We start from the raw sequence: 22117 nt of genomic DNA, 5'->3' as shown, positions 1-22117 counted from the left end.
TCGTGCCGCAAAGCGCTTAAGTGATGAGGATGTCATGAAACAAACGCATCGAGATGTCATGAAGTCACAAATTCATGAAGTCATCAAATGGTAAAAGCTTATGAAATTGTAAAACCTTACGAAGTCATTCATGAACCAAGAAAACGAGGCCAACCTTCTTCATGAACTCTTCCTCCTCCTTCCAGGTGGATGACCTCCACTGCCCCCTGGCGGTGATTTGTCCACACATTTAATACGTCTAATCATTATTAATACTTCCGCACACTTACGAAGTGTGCGCGCGCGTGCAATGAAAGCATATCCTCTGATATGAAATGATGATACTGTGTTCCCATGCATGGAAAGATCGACACGTTCAAGAGGAATAAGTGTGTGTGTTTCACTGTGTGTGTGTGTGCGCGCTCCTCTCTGTCTCTGTCACTGTCACACACACACACACACACACACACACACAAATCAATGTTGCCGAGTGTTCGTGCAATGAAAGAAATTCAAAGTGGTGATAATTAGTGAAACAAAACTCGGTGAACACAATCAACTGCGCTCGTCTGAACATGTTGTAGCAGGGCTTGAAGCCCCCCCGAGCCCCTCACCTCGACTTTGACTGCGTTGCGGCGAGGTGCAAAGTTGCAGCGTGGCGAGACTACGAAAGCGAGTGCACGAGTGATGCATAATTGGCCCGACAGAAACGTGACGACGAACTCAAGACCAAAAAATTGCCAGCATGTTGCAATGCAATTGTAGGTTAGCTGTTTAAGAAGTCGATGGCAAGAGGGAAGAAGCTGTCGGAACGTCTGCTCGTTCTCGTTGGCGTCGATCGGTAGCGCCCACCTGAGGGAAGGAGCCGGAAGAGCCGGCGACCGGGACGCGGAGGGTCCGAGAGGATTTTGCACGCTCGCGTCTTAGTTCCGCTTGCGCGCTCCCGATTGTTTCCACTGAGTCGCCTGACTTCAGGCGGCCATTTTACTTTTAACCTTTGACCCTTTGCAAAAGGCGCAGGCCTCCATGTGCAGGAGCCATACATGGCCAGCGGGTGGCATACTAAACAAAAACTAGCTACTCGCTACGACTACAATAGCACAACTTTGATCATTTTCAATCTCAACAATACAAGAAACAAGTTTCAATCAATTTCAGTTTTTTTGTTGTTGTAATTTTATTTATTTCATTACCACGGCCAATAATCCAAAAGTGATTGACACAAAATTCCCCTCTAGGATAATGGCACCAACGGCATGTTTCTGTCTGTGTGGTGTGTGCGTGTGTGTGTGTGTGTGTGTGGTGTGTGCGTGTGTGGCGTGTTTGTCTGTGTGTGTGCGCATGTGGTGTGTCTGCGCGCATGTGTGTGTGTGTGTGTGGTGTGCGCGCGTGCGTGTGACTGCACGCCCCTTGACGTCGTCCGATATGGCTGCCGAGCGTCACGTCGGACGAGCCGCTTCGCGTTTTTGTGTGGTTAATGAAAAATCCGAGCGTGAGTGACGGGAAGTGTCGTTTGGCGGGCGTGTGCCAGCCCGCGCGGCCTTGACAAAAGCGAGCAGCAGAAGGCCGCCGGCTGTCCGTTGGCCCGCTCCGCTTCGCGGGAGCCAATCAAACGGCTCGGCGGCGGATCAAAGCCGCCGAGAAAGACCACCGACCGCCGACACGCACCAGCGAGCGGGCGCGTCATCCGCTGGACTTCTCGTGTCCAAAGAAAAGAAAATTGAAAAGTGGCTTTTGCGATCAACTGCCGATTGGGATCGAGCCAAAACACAAGACGGCACAACAACAAAACGGCAACACACGCGCCGACGGACGCCGGCGAGCCCAGAGAAAGGAAAAGTCCGCTTAGCTCCACGCTAACAAACAATGCCAAATGCCATTGACATGCTAAACATTAGCATAGATGGTTGCGGACAGCGGAGCAACACATGTAGACGGACAATACTCACATGCATTTATTCTTTATCCTCTGTTGTTATAAAACTACTCACGTGACTGCACTTTACACACACACACACACCTCCTGTGGTGACACGCCCACGCTTCATTACAGCCAATCAAACGGCTCATTGGCACAAGTTTCGCACGGCAGATCAAAACCGCAAGTCAGCAGGACCAGAAGGACTGCGAGAGTTCCACAAACACGCACAATTTTCACGGGTTACTTTTGTACCAACCGCATTTTTGTCCTGTTTCTCGCCTCATAAACTTCGTCAACATCACGTGCTTCGTGAAGAGAAACGGACAAAAGTATCGGGACACCTACAACACGTGGAAAGCCAAGAAAAAGCACTTCCGACCAAAGTATTGGGACACGTATGAACAGGGCCTGTAAAAATGTCCGCGCGGTATTTGGACACGACCGGAAAGAAAACGGACAAAAGTATTGGGACACCTCGAGTTCGGACAAAGTCCCGCAAGTGTGCGTGCGCGTGGCGTCACGTGACCCTTGAAATCGTATCGCTCCATTCCCAACCGGTCTCCGAGGGCGCGCTGCTCACTCGCGCGCCTCTAATCCACTTTTGATGAAGTGGCCCGCACACGCCCACCGCGCGCATAAATTGCTCGTGGCAGCGCGCCGTCCCCGCGGAGACAAAGCGGACGCCGTGGGCGACATCATGCCTCCGCGCAGAAGCCTCTTGGCGCCTTTCCTCGACCAGATCCGCGCGGTCCCGCACCCGGGCGAGGACGAGCCCGGCCGTCCCGCGTGGACTCCGTGCGCCGTCGCGCGCGCCGCGGAGCGCGCCCGTCGGCGGAGGCGCCTGGCCGCCAACGCCCGCGAGAGGCGGCGCATGCTCGGCCTCAACGTGGCCTTCGACCGGCTGCGCAGCGTCATCCCGCAGCTGGAGAGCGACAAGAAGCTTTCCAAGTCCGAGACGCTCCAGATGGCCCAGATCTACATCGCCACCCTCAGCGAGCTGCTGCGCCACCAGGACGAGGACGACGAGGACGACGAGGACGACGGCGGCCGGCCGCGGAGCCTCAGTGAGGAGGAGGAGGACGAGGACGAGCACACGCAGAAGCAGAAGCAGAAGCAGCAGAACCCCAAGTGACTTTTGCTGCTGCTGCTGCTCCTCGACACACTTTGCAAACATCGGTTCTTTCCTTTTTTCTAGTCCCACTTGGCTCACCATGGAGAGCTGCAATGTCATTCATTGCTTTCCTGCTGTTCTTCGAGCATTTCTTCATCGACGTGCCTCATGTAACTTTATTTTGGACTCAAATTGGCTTCTTCAAAATGCATCTATTCCTTCATCTCACGAAAGACTTGCTTTCGTGCGGGACGACACAAGCCGGAGAATATTTACTGTCGAGGGCCTGAAAGTGCGAGGATTTGGACATTTTCAACTTCAACGAGGTCTCCAAACACTTCATCGATTCGCAAAATAGTTGTCGATTCATTTGACAATCGATTAGTTGTAACTTGCTCGGCGAATTTTGGATTTTGTGTCGCGAGCGAGCTCCAGGCCGTGCGATGCCCTCGCGTGTGGGCAAGGAGAGCCGGCGCCGCCCGTCAACTTTCAGCCGCTTGCCGGACGGGACGAGCGCTCACACGCAAATGCAAAATGACGACACTCGCGAGGAGCACGCGCCAACTGCCGCTCCTGACGTCACTCGCTCGGCCGCGCCCCCCGAGAGGCGCGCGACACAAACTCGAGTGACTTCCGGCTTAATGACTAGAAAACGTTTTGTCTTCATATTCTTTTTTTCTATTTATTTTACCATGATGTGCTATTTTTCTTCATATAAAACATCACAATAAATTTCAATTCATTTCAATGGGAACATTTTTTACCGTGGTCACGGACGGACTTCATTTGGAGGTTAAGGTGCAGCGGAACGTTTCACGACAATATTGGATTCAATAACTGGCTCATTCATGACAAATAAATGATACACTTTACAAATCAAAATGGCCTTGTATTTTATTGTTAAAGCAAACATATTGTAAAGAAAGCCCATGTGTCCGTTTTAGAAATCAAATATGTCCGTCCGGCGCAAAGCTTGACCCCGTTGAACCCGTTTTTCAAGCCAAGAAAGGAAGCGAGCGGGATGTACTGAAAGTAGCAACTTTTATTCTTTTCAAAGTATGTACACGTAAGCAAAGAACCGGTACAAACGCAGCCGCCCACTTAAGAAGCTTTCGACGCGCACGAGGAGGGGGGAAAAAAGGCTGTAAAAAAACAAAAACAAAACCAAAAAATCGTCCGGGCCTCTCCCCGCACGGCCCAGCACGCCCACTTCCCATCATGCACTGCTCCTCTGGCAACATATGTACAAACAGTATGTACACAAACATCCCGCACGCGCCTCAATAAAGCTCTTGTAAACGTTTGTGTGCGTGTGTGTGTGTGTGTGTGTGTGTGCTGACAATATCGAAACAGAAATGTGACAATGTGAAAAGAAATCTCTTGAGAACATCGAAGGGACATCTTGCCATCTGAGGGGGAGTGGCTCACGTTTTCGAATCTCACGCGCATAACCTAGTCCATTGACTTAGTAGTCGTCTGCACAATTTGGTAAGCTGCATGCGCAACTTATGTCACATTTGCAACTTAGGTCGTAAGCGCAATTTAGTAAGTCGCACGCCCGACTTAGCAAGTTGCACGTGCGCCTTGCGTATCTCGCACGCACGACATAGCCAGTCAGACCGCTGCGTGTTTGCATTGGCGCAGGTGACAAAAAAATAACAACAAAACACGTTCAAGTGGTCTGACAAGAGCTACTTTGTCCTCACGACAACGAACGTGTCAAGCGTAACCGAGACGAGACGCGCGGATGAAGGCGCCAACACCGACCGCGTGAAACGCGTCAACTCTTCTGGACGCTCCTTCTCCACACGTGCCCGTCAAACACCAAATTTAACCAACGAGGAGGCGCTCAAGGACGAGTCGAGGTCGACGGCTTCATGGCGGGGGGAGAAGGAGGAGGGAAGGAAAAAAAGAAAACAAAAAAAAAAGTCGCTCGATTGAGGGGTCAACATGCAAGCGCGGAGGAGTGAAAATACTGACTGGAGGTGGACTGTGTGTGCGTGTGTGCGCGCATCTAACAGTGCTCCAGGTAGTCGATGACTCTGGCGATGGACTTTTGTCCGGCGGTGCCGACGTCACACTGCAGACGCAAAGACACAAACAATTACACACAAGCCCTATATAACGGGACAGGTGACCAGGGGACACACGTAACGATAATCAGGGCCGATTTGGACTGGTTTCTTTCCTCGACTCACCGTGAGGTTCATGAAGTTGAGGAACTTCTTGAGCATGTCCGTCATGATGGAGAAATCCCCCTGAGGCAAGTTCTCTCTCACAGTAGTCACGTTCATCTAGCGGGAGGAGGCCAAAAGGTCGGCATTAGCTTTAGCGCAGTCCGGACGGTGGGCGAGGTCGACGTGGGCGCGTGCGCCACTCACGGGGCTTCCCTGGCAGAGGCAACCCAGCAGCAGAGCCGTGTAGGACGCCACGATGCTGTCCTCCATGTGCTTCCCCGCGTGCTGCAGAGCTGAAAAGACGTTTGAGCCAAACTTGTCGTTTTTCGATGGTGGCTTGTCCTATTTGGCTTTCAAACTTGTAGCTTTTAGCTTTTTTGCTTGTACTTTTTCAGCTTTTCACTCTGCCAGTAGCGTGCGGTGTTTAGTTTTCCGGGTGTAGCTCGCACTTTTGTTTTCTAGCTTCTATGTTTTACATGGTAGGTTTTAGCAAGGGGTGGATGAGTAGCGATACCAGGTATCGCTCCGATACAGGCCTTTTATTTGAAGGCACGGGGTGAATGTCGATTTTAGCTTGTAATTTGGTTGTTGTTAGCTTCTTGCTTTTTTTAAATGTAAAGTGTATGATTTAGTTTTTGGTTTGTAGCCTTAAAAATGTAGTTATTAGATTGAAGTTTTTCAGATTTGACGTTGAAGATCGTAGGGTTTCGCTTTTAAAGCATAGCTTTAGCGGTAGCTTTTATCTTTGTGTTTCGAGCTCTTACATGATATTTGGTGGGTTTGAGCTTTTAAATTGAAATTTTAAGAGCGTAGTTTGTAGCTGTGTAGCTCTAACATTGGAGTTTATAGTTGTTGGATTTGCCATTGTAGCATGTAGCTGTATAGCTTTTAGCTTACCTTTGTTGAGGTCCAGCTCGCCATCTTCCTCCTCCTTCTTGTCCTTGTCCCCCTTCTCCTTGGCGTCGCTGTCACAATGGTTGTCGTTGGCCACCCACTGGATCTCGCCGCCCGTCTCCCGCCACTCGCCGCTCTTGTCGGCGGGCTTGGCCGGCTCCTTGATGAGGTCGTCGGTCTGCGCCTCGGCCAGGACGGCCGCTCGCTCCCGCTGGAGGAACAACTGAGGACCGAGACCGGGACTTCTGGTTCAGGAGGCCGCATTACCGGGTGACGTTTGCGGCGGCGGCGCGTACCTGCACGAGCGCGGCGATGGCGCTGAGCGGACCGCCGCCGGCGATGGCGCTGAGCGGACCGCCGCCGGCGATGGCGCTGAGCGGACCGCCGCCGGCGATGACGACGTCCTGCTGGTGCGGAGGGACGAGGAGCACGGTGGAGTCGCAGGGACCCTGACCTCCCTCCATCTCCATCTCCATCAGACAGTAGCGGTTCCTGGCGCTGTACTCCACCAGGTTGATGAGCAGGCCCAGACCCTGCAACACGCACGCACGCACGCTATTGAAATGTGCTCACCAGAAACGCCGTCACACACGCACACTCAAACACACGCTGACAGACAAACACACACACAAAGACGCAAACTCAGAAGACACACAGATACACACACACGCTGCTCACCAGAACGCGGATGTCGAACCTCTTCTCCTGAGGAAAGTACTGAGGAACTCTGAGAACGCAGTTGAGCGCCGTCGGGATCAAGTCGTCCTGCTCGCCCGTCTTGGTGCTGCCCCACTCTGCGCGCGCACACGCACACACATGTACAACCTGCTAAACTTTGCGCGTGCGTGCATGCGCACTAACCGTTGTCGTGCGTCAGGTTGAGCAGAACGCCGATGACGGCCCTCATGCAGTTCTCCACGGCTTTGGCCACCACGGAGCCGCCGTCCGCGCCGCTCACCACCGTGCTGTGGCGTCGGATCATCTCCTCGCAGTGGCGCAGCGCCCTGACGGGGGCGGTAGCGAGTTAGCGTCGAAAACAACAATTCGCACGCACGCAGGAAATGGCGAACGATGACGCCGTCACTCGCCGCTCTTGACCTCGTCACCGGAGAGTCGCACACTTGAGCCGAGTTCCTAATCCTTCACTCATTCCCTACTTCCTAATCACTCGACATGGGCATTTTGATATAGTGGACCTACATACAGTAGCGTGAAAAAGTATTGCCCCCCTTCTCAAATTCTTCTATTTTTGCACCGTTTCCCCACTTTTAGTTTTGGAACACTAGTCGGGCGTCGTCAATGAGGTCCTTGCGGTCGCATCGTTACAACGTACCAGATGGACGACAGCTGGTGGACCCCACGTCAAAAAAAAATACTGCTGAGGCTATCAAACACTTAGAATTGATTATTCGAGTCATCTCATCGAATTTGACTTTCCATTATTAAACAACATTAACAATACAAAATGTGCAAAAAGTATTATTCATATTAGGGATGTTCGATAGCACTTTTGTTTAGACCGATATTACATTACAAGTATTCATTCTTGAGTACTCCCTGACACCACTTGTACTTTTGATACATAAAAATGTCAATTAACACAATGACATAATTGTGAACAACAACCTTTTCCCCCCCCTTCGCCGATGTGTGAAACCGCCGCAGTGTAGCGCCAACTACTGGCTAAGAGGACTTACTCAATGTCAGATTTTTTTTGCCTAAATATCGTGGCTGGTAGCCTTGAAATAAGGCCGGTATCAGTACTCGCACATGCCTGTTTTTAGAGGTTTTTTTTTCTCTACATTGTAGTATCTGTGGCCAGGAATGTCCATCTTCAAAAGGCGGGCCTAGTCTAGAGTTGGCTCAGGTTAGCGGCCGTCTGTTAACTGGCTAACCGTTAGCCAGTCTGCATGTCAGTTGAGCTGTGCAGCTTGTTACCCGTTACAGTTTGTATGTGTATATATATATATATATATATATATATATATATATATATATATATATAAATTAAAAAACAAACGTGACAGAAAGTGCACCGGCTGCGGTGCCTTTCCTTTACCACCTGTGGAGGGATTATAATTCGGTCTAACTAGCAGTGGTAGGCTCTATTCAATTAGCTCACGATGTTTACTTAATTGTAGATGTGTAGTTGTGTAAGCCAGTTCTGACACATCGCACATCATCTTTTTTAAAGTCTGAAAGGATCCCAAAGTTTGGACATCATCTTCTCACCCGCTTTCTTCCCGGCTCGTGCTTACTGCTACGCAAGTCTGCAGGAACTTTAGTCTGTGTGAAAAAACTATTACTATGAAGATTTGAGGCAGAGATTTTGTTTTACCTTTTTTTTTTTTTTTTGTAAGCGAATTATTCGAATAATCATTGCAACCCTACCAGTAAACAGCCCATCCTCACTCGCTACTACAAAATGGCCAAATCACTTTACAGGGCCTCATACCGGGGATTGTGTGTGTGTGTCAGGGGAGGTGTTGATTGACAGCTGGGGTGGGTGAATGTGTCGTGGGAGGGCAAAGTACGACAATAATGAGGATGAGGGGAAGGAAGTCCATTTTAAATCAAGTTAAAGAATTAGGAGACACCGCGCGTGTGTGTGTGTGTGCGTTGTGGGGGTTAATGGTATTAAGGGAGCAGGCAGCTGAAGACTCCCAGACCAGACGGAGGCCCGCGTCACCCTCCGACACTGCCGCTCTTTGTGTCGTTCTCAACCGGCCTGCAGAACTTGGAGTTCAAAGGTGCAGACAGTCAAGGGACAAACGGGCAAAACGTGCGCCCACTTCGTTGTTACCGCAACTTTAACACGGAATATCATTTCAAATACGAAGAGAATTCCTCAGGATTTTCTGAAAGCACAGAAAACATGACGTGTTGTGTGGTGTTTGAGTGGCAGCGGTTGGGGGTCGCGACTGACGTGTCATCCAGGAATGAAACGCATGCATGCGTAACAGGAAGTGCAACACACACACACACACACACGCAGTTTGTCTACTCACTCCGCACAGGAGACGATGAGTGACGAGTCCTTGTAAGCGATCAAGTAGCTCTGATTCTCCGTGTTGTGCACTGTCACCTACACGCACGCACGCGCACACACACACACACACACACACACACACACAGAGAGAGAGAGATATCCGGTGTGCACGGTGCACCACGTATCAGAGCTGTGCGATATATTTCTATCCCAGATGCTATTTTATAACCCTCTATGGTTTATATCGTTAGATCGACCCTGCCGCTACTGAGGGGATCGTGTCAAACTTTTACTGGATAAATGGTCGGCATGCTTGAATGTTACTTGAAGTTGTCTTTATTTGTATTCTTTGCACTTTAGTCCATTTCTTGAAAAGTTGTAGTACTAACTGATATTTTGAAAGGCATGTATTTGGCCACTGGATATTTGTTTGATATTATCTTTACTCAACTTTTATTCATTTGTGTCATCTAAATATGTATTTAATAAAACAAAATGGAGAAATGATCACATAAAATTGCCACGAATTTAATGTCATTTGAAAGGTCCCGTAGTTTGTGTATTTCAACCTACATGAATGACTCTCTAACAGGGACTTAGTATAAAAGCGTCACTATCGTTTGAAAAACGCCTCGGTTTTGTCATCCGAGTGTCCAGAAAAGCCCCCCGTGACAACTGCTTTTGTTTGAGCTCCTTTTCCTCTGATTGGCTGCCTCCATCTCGTGAGAGCGCACGTTTGCTACGTCGACAGCGGAGAGGGAGGCGGAGGTCTTCGCGAGTGACGTCGATAAACTCGAGAAATTCCAGTGAGCTGAAAAAGTGTGCGACTCAGGAATGCGGGGGACCGTTTGAAATCATCTTTCTAAATGTTTACTCGGGCACCATAGACAATATTACATCCCCAATACTAGAAACAGTTGGTTGGGCAAAATACAGGACCTCTAAAGAAAAAGATCAGGATATCAAAGTTTGTTCATATCGCACAGCTCTAAATATGTAATGAGCCAACATGGCCGCCACGCTTACGCTATCCAGCACACGTAAACATCTCTCAGCTCCCCACAAGGACGACACCAGCTTGTCCTCGTCATCCTCCCGCTTCAGGTTGTCCACACACTCCTTCACTGTGAGTGACGACACGCGCGCCATGTTAGTGTCACACGCACGCACGCACGCACACACACACACACACACACACACACACACACACACACACACACACACACACACACACACACACACACAGAGACTTTTGCGAGGCGTCACCCTTATCTACGATGTGGTCAAGGCCTCCCAGGAGTCGCAGCTCCTCTTTGAACCAGTCTCCCGCTCGCTTGGACGTCAGCGACAGCAGCGTCTCCATGGCCAGGTGACCCGTCTGCAGGAAGCAGTACGGAAAATAAGAGGGGGCGAAAGGTCACGCAGCGTGCGTGCGTCTCACCGTGATGTTCTGCAGGTCCAGGTGCTTGTTGTGCACCGTGTCGCACAGTTTGCGGATCTTCTCCTTCATCTTGCAGATTTCCCTGGCGCTCAGCTGGGAGGCCGAGTCCGCCGCCGCCGCCGCCGCCCCGCCGCCTTGGTCCTGGTCCAGCTCCAGCAGGCGGATCATCAGGTCCAGACACGAGCGGTCCAGGTCCATGTTGAGCCGGTCGCGGCTGAGGATGTACATGAGGGAGGCGGTGCACATGGCCAGGTTCTGCTCACGAGAGGGGAGCCACAAGCGTTCTTTCAAAAAGAAATCGCATTTTTTCTCCATTGTTCCAATTTGAATTCATCGTTTGCCCCTTCGCTTTTAGATTTATAAAAAATGACAACAAGAGAACGCAATAGTGACATTGCGGTGCTATAACCCTTTTAGCAATGAATGGAACAGCAACACATGTAGACAGACAGGTTACATCTCAATACATTTGAATAGTGTCAACAGCTTAATTTATAGTTCGGTAGTTCAAGTCAAAGAGTGAAACTCGTATTATAGAGATGCACAACACACACAAGAGTTAAATATTTCATGATTTTTTTTTAATACGTGTATAATTTTGATGATTCTAGCTTAGCGCAAACGAAAACCCCAAATTCCCCATCTCTAAAAACTAGATTACATACCAAACAGGGTTAGGTCTAGAAACATTAACACGAGATTATTTTTAATGTAGAAATTAGGCAGGGATTTGCCCTCACAAAAGTCTTTTCCCAAGTGTTGAATGAATCTATACAATGAGTCCCCTACTGAAGGTTTTTTTCCCCTTATTCTAATTGATTGTGCTGTACCTGTATAGCAGCATTCAGTCATATATTGTTTATCCTCTTCTAAGAATGAATAATATTAGTGCCGTACTGATGAGTCGAGGGTGCCTTATTGAACAGTATCGCTGTCTTATACTGCCCCCATGTGGCCAAGGTGGGCACACCAGAAGGAGCGGCACAATTGCATTTCACTGATGCAGTGTGACAACAGCTGTTTCGTGATTTTTAATTCTGTCTATGATGATGTCAATACTGTCTAAGTTTTCATAAAGTACAATATTGAGTGATATTTTTCCTCTTACACGTTACAAGAGTTATTGTTGTTTTTCGGGGGGGAAGGCTGGAACAGATTTAGGCTATTTGCGTTCATTTCAATGGAAAAAGATGATTTGAGTGTTCTGACCACTTGTATATTGTAACTTAAGAATACATTAAGCCAGCTATGGACTCTTTTTTCCAGCTCTACTGCGGAAATTAAGACATTCCTGATTTCAATACTTTTCCCTCGTTTTTGCAGCGATGCAGCCGAAGCGACTTACAGGGTGCTGGGGGGCGTCGTTGAGCGTTTTGAAGACCTGCGCCACCTTCCCTCGCGCCCTCAGGTGCATCCTGAAGCTGGGCATGGCGCAGCGCGTCGCCAGGCTGATCACACTGCACGCACACAGGCAGCGTTATCCAGACCAAGAAGAGAAACCAACACGTTTGCCGCCGTCCTCGTCGTACCTGAGGCAGCGAGTGTTGAGCGGTTGTCCGCTCTTCAGACCGGCCGCCAGGTACTCGAAGTCGTCTGTGAACTCCTGGTTCTCGCCAAACTCCACCACGTCGTTGAAGTGCTTGACGTGCTGGACCACCGTGTACAGCTGAAAGAAGCAGGGGAGGTTGAACACACGCATGCACACAAGCACAGACGAACACACGCACACACACACACACACACACACGCCCGCACCTCCTTGTGCTCTTTGCGACACTTGAGCGCCGTGACCGTGTCCTGGTAGGGGTCGTCGGGGACGTTGATGCACTTGGTGACCTTGGGAGGAGGCGGCGGGGCCTTGAAGACGCCGTCGTCCTTCTGCACGTCCGACGGCACGTCGGCGGACGCTCCTCCTCCCGACGAGCGCGGCACCTGCGGAGCGTACGGGATGGCGTGAGATTATCTGGACGGGAAAACGAGGAAAAAACAAAACATAACAAAAAAAACTTTGGGGTTGACTTCTCACGGGAGTCGTTGGCGGGCGGCACATGAAGGAAGGAATGGGCTCCTCTTCGCTCTTCAGTGTCCAGTGGCGGGCGTTGTACACTGCTTTGGTGGGAGACTAACACACACACGCACAGACACGTGCAATGGTTAGAAACGGTCAAAAAATGTGGAAGGAGCAGGTAAATACGTAAAATATCTCTTACTGTTATTTGTGGAGCTTTAGAATTTGAATTTTTTGTGGAAAATAGCAATACTAACGCTAATTAGCAACCATGTTGCAGTGCTTTAAGCCGTGGAACACACACAGTTAGGCAACAACGTAGATAAACAATATAACAGTACTCTCAGTCAAAAACTATCCTATGCTTAGAACAACTCATATTAGTGCCATACTGATGAGCTCCGAGAGGAGTTGAGACGTTATGATGAATCCCGCTTGAGTTAGAGGCAGGAATCGCCCCGCTGAAAAATGATTGGCTGCTGCAGCCGAAAGGACTGCCTAGAACTCAAGTGGGATTCGTAACGTTTCAATGAACAGGATATCCGGCCGTCTGTCTTATACTGCCCCCAGGTGGCCAAGCGTAAAAGCTGTGCCGACCGCAAATCCAAAACCACGCCGTCTAATGGCATCCATCCGTTCGTCATTGCAGTGACGTCGCACCTTGACGTGCCCAGCCAAGCCGGGCAAGCAAGACCCTCTTCCCGGCATGCCCGTTGAAAAACATACTTGACGAAAACAGTCAACGGTTGGATTCGACAAATTTCAACGTCCGCGGCAGCGAATGAGTTAAAAGCGTGACAGTGGAGCCAAAATTCCACTCAGCTTGATTTGAGCCGATTGCGATTCGTGACCCCCGAAACCAGGCCCGCCTCACATTCAACTCCATCCCCCGCGGCCGCACCCCCCGCGGAAGCCTTTCATCGTTTTGGCTGCCGCGCGCGCGTCGGCTCAGCGGCTGTCACTCATCGTGAGTAACAAAAGAGGGGCCGGAGCGTCAGTGCGGGGGAATATTAGGGATGCGCGGCGGGATAGTAAGCTGAGACAAAAGGCGAAGTGTGAAGATGAGCTGCGCTGGACCATCGGCGAAAGCCTCCCGCCGTCCCCTGACAACGCGCACACACTCGCCTCCTGCAGATAAGCGGCACGGGAGAAGAAGGTGGCTTGTTATATAAAAGACTTTATGTTTCACTAAAAAGTCCGTTTCAGAAATTCTTCGCAGTGATTAGGGAGCACGATCACGGGATTTTTTTATATGGTGGACTATATGTGTTACTCTAAGGCTGCAGCTCGCCAATATTTTTAGAATCGATTATTCTAACAATTATCCCAGTAATCGGATAAACATGTATTTTGCATTATCAAAAAAACAATACCAATACAAACTATGCATGCGATGTGCAGGTATTATTTTCGTCTACATTTTTTAAACCGTCGCATCTGAGTGAGTGACGTGGACGTCGGCGAATGAGAGTGCAGAGTTGGCCGGCTGTTAAGTGGCCAACCGTTAGCCAGTCTGCACGTCGAGCGCCCCCGGGCGACTGCTGCGGCCGTGCAGCCGGCGTTTCAATGCGCTTGTTACGCGTTTCTGTTACCGTTTGTCCGATAAAGCGATTGAATTTTTGTATTTTAGCTAGCGTGCGGTAATATGGATAATTGTGATCATTTCAGTCACGACAGTCGTGACGCGAAATGTTGACATCACTTCCTCTCCCAACGGCCTTCTCGTTTGCTCGTCTGAGGTTGTGGTCCATCATTTGAGGGCGTCTCACCTTCTTTTGTGCACTGAAGATCCTCCGGTGGGTGTCCTGGTTCTTGTCGGCCGTCTTGCCCCGGGGGGGCCTCCTGGGGCCGGCGGCCACCACCCTGAGATCGTCCTCGGAGAAGTTCAGCACGTCTGCGGGGGCGCAGTCCGAGAACTGACGAGTAGACTCTTTGGTGGTGCGCGATTATGAATTCAAGTGAAAGGAAAGGAAGGGGGGAGAATCCATCAAGTGTTAAATAGAAGGCCGCCGCCATGGCACTCGCGCTCCAAATATAGAACTTATGGAGGCGACTCTTCTTGCAATATTCACGGGATGACGCTCGACTCCTCACAAAAACGAATGCGAGCGGGGATGAAATCAATTCAACTGAAGAGGAAGACGACATGTGCTTCAACGGAGGGAAAAGTACCCCAAAAAACGTTATAGCGCACACGTTTTACATGAGAAAAGGCTCACAGCACACCACCATGCAAAAATGAGGCATACCAAAATAATGATGATCGTCTCTAAATTATTTACTTAGTGGTAAAGTTTTTTGTAGGCGGTCACCGGGTTTAAATAAACGATCACAAGATGCAGCAATGTGTCTATTTAAATGACTTGTTCATTTACTGCATATACTTGTGTACTGTATACTGAGTATTTAAAGTACTCATTCTGTACACGATGGCGACGCGGAGTAAATGTCTTTTGCGGAGCCGATCAATTACCTTATTGATCGGATCGGCGAATTATGACATTAAAGCCGATCAGCATAAAATGCTAATTATCGGCCGATACCGATCAGATCGGTGTAAAGTCTAGTTTTTCGTTGTACGAATGGCAACAAATGTTATACAGGTTAATAGCTCCTTCTGCCATCTAGTGGAAGAGCATTTAATTGATCTGCCTGTCACTATATGTCGCTAATATAGATAGATGAACAAAAGCTATTTGTAGTTCAATAAATAATCATTTTCAGACCATTTTCCTGCTGCACACTGGGAAACACTGGCTGAAACAACGATGTTGTTTGTCTTTTGCAGATTTTTCCCCATCCTCACAACTTCACGCTCGTGATTACTGTTCATGATTTTTTTTAAATCCAATCAGCGCACATTCAAGCATCGGGATCCCGATCATGGCCAAAACGCCACGCAATGCCTATGTTACACCCCACTATAAGATTAGCTTAATGCTAACATACAATGGGAAATGCCATAGATTGGGTAACAGAAATGAGCATTGTTATTGACTTACTTTAACATGAACTAAGAGTTTGAATGTGATTGGTTCACTCTGTGTGTGTGTTCGTTCTGTCTGACCTTGTTGTATCCTGCTGTACTGCGTCTCCGAGTAGTTTTCGCTCGGCTGCGCGGTGCATCTCTCAAGAACCTGGCGTTCCCTGAAGGGGTCGTCGTCGTGCGAGTCCTCCACGGCCACCGGCGGCTTTTCCTCGGCAACCGCGGCCATTTTGACCCTCATCCGCACTTTGGGCGCGCAGTCGTCGTCGCCGCCGGCACCGTCGCTGTCGCTCATGTCGTCGAAACCAAAGTATTTGATTTTGTATTTGGACGAGCCGTCGTCGTCATCGTCGTCACCTTCGATGGCGTCTTCGTCGTCCTGACGGCCGCCAACTTGGTCGAAACCAAACAGGTCGGCTTTGGGTCCCTTCTTCGATCTGGACTGGTTCGGACTAAAGTGGAGAGAAACGAGGGCGCAGTCACATCTGTGGTCAAGTTTTTTTCTGGACATTTTGCCCAAGAACACGTTTAAAACATAATCCCGTGTCAAAAAAATGCATTTTAGGACACTCAGAAAACAACCCCGCAAACAGTAAAATCCGGACCCTGTTTAAATACACCCGAGCCATCTTTCTAAAGCGTTGAATTATTTTAAGGTCATTAAACACATTAGATGGAGATGGAGAGGGAGGGAGAGAGAGAGAGAGAGAGAGAGAGAGAGAGAGAGAGAGAGAGAGAGAGAGAGCAATGGCTAACACAAAAATAATGTATAAACAGTAAGTAACAACTGTAATGACACAAAAAAATCTGCATGTAGCGGAACCAAGACGCATGAACTGTGATATAGCGGGGGATTACCGCATATACAATTGCTTATTTTACCAGTTTTTTTTTTACTTTGTTTTATTTAGAATAAATCAATAATATAATTATTCAATGTGATAGATAAATACATTCATTAATATATATTTTAATGAACCAATTTGGGGAAGAAAACTAACTTAATCTGTGTAGTAGGTTCTTGATATAATACTGACAAATATTTTTTTGTTTTATTTACGATTTATTAATACGCGGATTTAAAATATAAACAGTTAATTTATGCACATTTGTTATACATAAAATATTTAAAATGGTATTATTTTAAATAAATCCACCAATTATTAAATAAATCAATGAATACGTCCGTTAACCAACGTCAGTGCAAAAATGAATACAAGTCAAATAAAATGAAACGACAATTAATTTCTCTCGCTCGCTTAAAAGCGGGAAATGTATTTTAAGCTTCTGTGCATTTTGATTCAGATTTTGAATGGTGGCAAAAGCATCGTCTTGAAAACGATTCGGCCGCGTTGGCGTTGGCTTTAACATGTTGCAAATCTGAAAAGCTCTCCAATAAACGCATGCTTAAAGAAATTTCAACAAAGCGTTGGCGTTTGGCCGATTTCAAATTTTGACGCCAATATTTGACCGCAAACGAATCTCGGTTATCGGCCTCCTTGACAACTAATAATCGGTCCCGGCCCACAAAAACCGTACGGGTCGATCTCGAACACGGCTCGTTCGGCGGTACCTGGCGTGTCGCTGCTCGGCCTTCTTCCGCTGCCACGCGGCGTCCAGCCGCTCCGCCGCGCCGCTACTGTTAGCGCCACTCGTACCGCTAGCGGGAGCGCCTTCGCCTTTGAACTCCTCCCCGCCGCCCGCCTGATTGGTGACGTTACACATGGAGGCGGAGGAAGGGTGTAGCACGGTGTAGTCCCTCATCCCGCCGCCACGAATGGCCGTCGCCGTCTCGTTAGCACCGCCGGACGCCGACGCGAGCGGACCCGACGGCGGAACGCCGCAGTCCGGGTCTTTAGACGAACTCTGTTTGCCGGGCCCGCGGTACGTCCGACACTTGGAGTTCCGCACGAGCGGCGACGCGGTCGTCGACGTCCGGCAGCGGTCGGCCGTCTCGAAGCCGAAGTCGCCGTCCGGGTCCCGCCCGTCGGCGGGGCTCCGCAGCCGAGGCGGCGACGGCAGCTCGTCGGCCGCCGAAGTCCAGGAGAGCGCGGGGTCGGGGTCGCACGGCTCCCGGCTAGGCGACGGCGGTCGGAAGCCCATCAGGGCGTCCCAGGAGCCGTAGGCCGACTCGGCCTCGGCAAAGGTCTTCAAGGTGGCGGTCTGCGCCAAAGGCTTCTTGTCGCTTTCGGAGGCGTTCTGGTACCACGCGTAGCTGTGCCGCTTCTCGGAAGACAGCGAAGAACTCCCGACTTTTCCTGGTGCAATGTGCAAAGAAAAACGGCACCAGAGCTGTTAAAAACGCGCAACTTTATTCGTTTTACTCCGAGACGTTCTTGGTTTAAAGCGGCGAGCTCAAAACGTTTGGGCCGACAGGGAAGAATTCTCCCAAACATCCCCTTCCCAGTCCGTGGTATGTCATAACTATTATTTTGGAGAGAAAAAAGTCATACTTTTTACACTGAATAAAATAAAACTTGATTGTCACTCTTGCAGGAACAAAGAAAATCAGTGAGACATCTCGAGTTTAAAAAAAAAAAAAAAAATGTTTTTTTAAAATAATAATATTAGCATGCAATTATGGAAACAACACTCATTTACAGGACATAAATTCATGGACTAAGACATGTTGACAAGATAAAATGTAGAATTAAGTTACATTATGATTAGATCTCAAATATTTCAACAATCTATCAGGTATTTTTTTCGATCAATCGGTAAATCGGATTTTAAAAAAGTATAATTTCCATCCCCTTTTTTCAAAAACAGGACATTATTTCAAATTAACAGTGCAGAAAATGCACAAACATAAATTGATGACGATTCAGTTCCTGGTTTCATCCGTCGGAAAATAGAAAATCGTTGATCGGTGTTTTCCAACGTAAAACCAAATGTTTGCAAATGTCTTATTTTGATTAAACCTAAACAATCAATCTGCTTTCATTGAGGACTAGAGAAGTCGAAGAGTATTTATTTACTGTTGAGAAACCAAAATACAAGAATTTGGACAATTGAAGGTTAAACAAGGTTTCTAACCGATGAGTTGATTGGCAAAATACCTGTCGATGAATCGGTTAATCGTTGAAATCCAAAAGCCCGCATTACCTTCGCTGGCATCGACGCTGCCGAAGAACGGACCGGGCCGCTCGGTCCCGCCCGACCGTGACATCTCTCGCGTGGGGGCGGCGAGTCCTTCGTGGAAGCTAGACCAGTTCCCGGAGTCCGGCGAGACCCTCAGCTTCTCCGCTCGGTGGGGTTCCGCCTTGGCGGGTGACGACTTGCCGCCGCGAGAGGACACCGGTTTGGATTCTTCGTCGCTGTCGAAGCCGAAGGGGTCGTCCGAGCCGTCCCCGCCGGGCCGGGCTCGCTTGTGAGCGCCCGGCGCCGAAGGGCCCTTGGGAGCGCCGGCCCGCTTGGAGCCCACCCTGGCCTTGTAGGTGGTGTCCCCCCATTTTGTGCTCAGGGTCCCCCTCTTGGTGGACACGACCTCGTCAAACTTGGACGGGCCCACTCCTCCCTTGCGGCTGTAGGTTTTCCCAAATCTGGATGTCATTGTTGCGCCTGGCTCATATTTTCTGAGGAAGCAGAAAGATTGCGAGATTCAACGTGAACATTTGTTCAAAACGTCGCTTTGCACCGAGCTTGATGGAAGACCATCACAGGTGTCAAACGTACTCACACTCTCTACTCGAGTACGGATTCGACAAATAAACCCAACTATCCTATGTACTGGTAAAAAAGTATAGAACCTGATATGCGTTTAAGTACAAGACTATTAAGTAAAAATCCATTTTTACTGTCAATTATATGCAATGCTCCTTTAGATAACTTGCGATAAAAATCAAGTTACGCGGTTTAATTGTATGCAGTATCACAACAACACGTTCCCTTAGCTTTGCTAACAAACTTGTTAACAGACTAATGATTACGACAAAAAAAAAAGAATGAAAAATGACATTACTTGTAAATGTATTTTGATAACTGAACACTGTCGATATTTTTTTCGATTACTCGAATCGGATTTTTGATTTCCAGCCCTTTATTCAAAAACAAGACATTATTTGAAATTGACTCCGACTCGGCCGGAAATCGGCAAAAATGTTGATGATTTGAAGTCGAAGCCGATGTTTGCCAACGTCTTGTTGATTCAACACAACGATAATCGGTCTGCCAACACGGAGGACGTCAGAAAGCCGAGAGTATTTACTGTTCACACTGAAATTCCGAGGACACGGACAATTTGAAGTTAAACAATGACTCTAAACGATGAATCCGATTATCAAAATAGTTGCCGATTCATTTGATCATTTGATCCCATTAATTGTCGATTGGTTGAAGGCCTTTTTTGGTCCAGGTTTTCAATTGGCGATATCACACAAAAACGTTCCATTTTGTCCGACACAAACTGAATTTCTCTGCAACCCGTCATCGGATTTTTTTCAATTCTTGTTGTATTGTAGCAAAGTTGCGTGGTCGTTGCCACGGGACTCTGCATGTTGACAGGCGTTGGTTTTGGGGAAATGTTGCTTCTTGATGCTGTTCTTCTCGTCCGTCGTCGTCTTTTTCTTGTTTGCTCTTTTGCTGTTGAACTCTCCATCAAATGCACGCCACGGCTGACATCTCAAATTGTGACAGGTTGCACATTTTTACTGTAACACCGTGCATTAAAAGGAAAAAAATAAAAACCTGTAAGCCATTTATTTGTATTGGTTATGATTCCAGAAGAGTTTGGAATGACTATTAAGGTGAGTTGTTTGGGCTTCTCAAACTATTTCTGTCGCCATTTATAAAGGTTTTCTGAGCAAATGTTTGCTCATCGCGTCACGTTTTGCTCCCTAACCCCGCGAATAGATTGACTTTAGTGTTGTGCTTCTTCTCTCTCCGATATTCAGGAAAAATGAGGAAACTTCCAGCTCGGGGAGGCAAAACAAAGCTAGCGTTAGCTAACGCGCTAAACCGGCGCTGTCCGGTCACACTTGTGCACATCGTCATGGGTCGTTAAACGACAACAGAGGCGAAGATCGTGTCGGTTTTCATGTGGAACTCGTACACTAAACGATTACTGCCGCGTGAAGTTGTTAGCTTGAGCATTAGCACTGACCCGAGCTAACGGCTAACAATAAACGCCATCCCGTCGTCCCGGGCCGCGGCGCCAAAAACAACACGAACAGGCGCCGGAGTCAAAACAAATCATGTCCGGGAGAGTTTTGCTGTGGTTTGGGGTTTGGGTTTTTTTTTTTTTTTGGCTTACTTGGTGAGCGAATGGGCCGATGGGAAGAAACCAGCGGAGACGTTAAACTGGCATCGCAGCGGACCGGAGGCCTGCGTCGCCGAGCCAAAGCGCAGGCGGCATAAACAAGGCCGGCAACGGCCAAACAACCACGCGCACGGGCACGGGCACGCGCACGCTAAACAAAAGTGCCAACGCGCCTCGATGTCATTTACAAGCAGGAAGGCCTGCAAAATGGCTCAAATTGTTCCAATCAAATCGCATCCGATTGTTTCCTCCGGGTTGGGCGACCAAAGGCTTCCATGGCATTGGACCGAGTCACGTCAAGTTTGACAGCGATAACAGAAAGGCACAAGCGGAAATCCCCACAAACCTGCTTAACAATAAAAGTTCAATACGAAGCTTTTCTTGCGTCTAACCGCCTCAACAAACAAATGCATATATTTGACGATATACATTGCGGGCAAGCAATCGTCTTTCGATTCCACCTGGATACATTATTGCAAAGTTACTTTATCCATTTATTCTGGCAACACTAACCGGAAGTAGATCGTGCGACGTTCAAGCGCTCCGCTGGGTTCGTTAATTGTCAATTCCGCATGACTGCACACAAATGTCGTTCAGTGATGGACAACAAGTACACGGACTAATTGTAAAGTAAATGTAATTACTTTTATTGTTTGATCTTAATGTATAATTTCATGGCTCGGCATAGTTATAGTGTTGTGCCTTTGACATTGTAAAGAATTCCTGACAAATACAACAACTCCAACGCCACATCCTGTTCAGCACTTCTTCCATCGATCAATGCAAACGAAAACCAGCAGACATCCCAACAGCTTCTTCCCGTAGGGTGTTTTGTTTTGACGTCTCAAAAGTGTTTTCGACATACTTGGAAAATAAAGATGATTCTGATTCCGAGCATCTCTTGTACATGAAGCAATATCAAATAATAAATGTAAAGCAATAGAATTACAAAAAGCAATCGATGTTGTCGTTCTCCCATCTTTGCTCCAATCAGTCTACAAGCTTCTAACATTGATTTGAAATCAACTCAAAGTTTCCTTGTCTGCCTGAGTTTGGTTCAATCACAAGTCCAAAACGTTTCTTCTTGTTTTGACCGGCATGTCAGCCAAGCGACAATGAACAACATCCGATCGGACGACGGCATGGAGTTGCCCGTTTGGCGGCTTCAAGGTGGAGAAGTCAAAGGATGCAAGGGACACTTTGCCCTTCGTCACCTTGAACTCATTCACTGCCGTCCTTCCCAGTTACGACGCATCTAGCCGTCATTGGCAGTTTGGGTGCTTTTGTTCCTCGGGAGCGGTCAACAGGAGGTTGTTGTTGTTGCTGCCCGGTGTGGCTTGGCTGGCAAAACGGC

General features: G+C 48.4%; 1 protein-coding gene across 2 annotated transcripts; it reads right to left on the bottom strand.

Annotated features, from left to right (window-relative positions):
- Window positions 1–4030: 4030 nt before the first annotated feature.
- Window positions 4031–21235, bottom strand: LOC133417925 (wings apart-like protein homolog). 2 transcript variants are annotated; one of them, XM_061706156.1, is made up of 20 exons: window positions 20758–21235; window positions 18612–19081; window positions 17080–17764; window positions 15588–15958; window positions 14290–14450; window positions 12539–12634; window positions 12268–12444; window positions 12042–12178; window positions 11858–11969; window positions 10513–10767; window positions 10338–10449; window positions 10098–10195; window positions 9091–9167; window positions 6944–7086; window positions 6761–6876; window positions 6379–6615; window positions 6086–6305; window positions 5393–5481; window positions 5210–5305; window positions 4031–5091 (listed from the first exon to the last, which is right to left on the bottom strand). In XM_061706156.1, the coding sequence occupies exons 2-20, from the start codon at window positions 19057–19059 to the stop codon at window positions 5026–5028; spliced, it is 3696 nt and encodes a 1231-aa protein (XP_061562140.1). In that variant the 5' UTR covers window positions 19060–19081; window positions 20758–21235; the 3' UTR covers window positions 4031–5025. The 2 variants fall into 2 exon arrangements, with proteins under 2 accessions (XP_061562140.1, XP_061562141.1); XM_061706157.1 differs by having other exon boundaries at window positions 17080–17758.
- Between the last annotated feature and the right edge of the window lie 882 nt (window positions 21236–22117).

The sequence above is a fragment of the Phycodurus eques genome, chromosome 19 (genome assembly GCF_024500275.1).
Source record: "Phycodurus eques isolate BA_2022a chromosome 19, UOR_Pequ_1.1, whole genome shotgun sequence".
Classification (NCBI taxonomy): Eukaryota; Metazoa; Chordata; class Actinopteri; order Syngnathiformes; family Syngnathidae; genus Phycodurus; species Phycodurus eques.
Note: the sequence above shows the minus strand (reverse complement) of the source record. Positions and strands in the feature narration are given on the sequence as shown.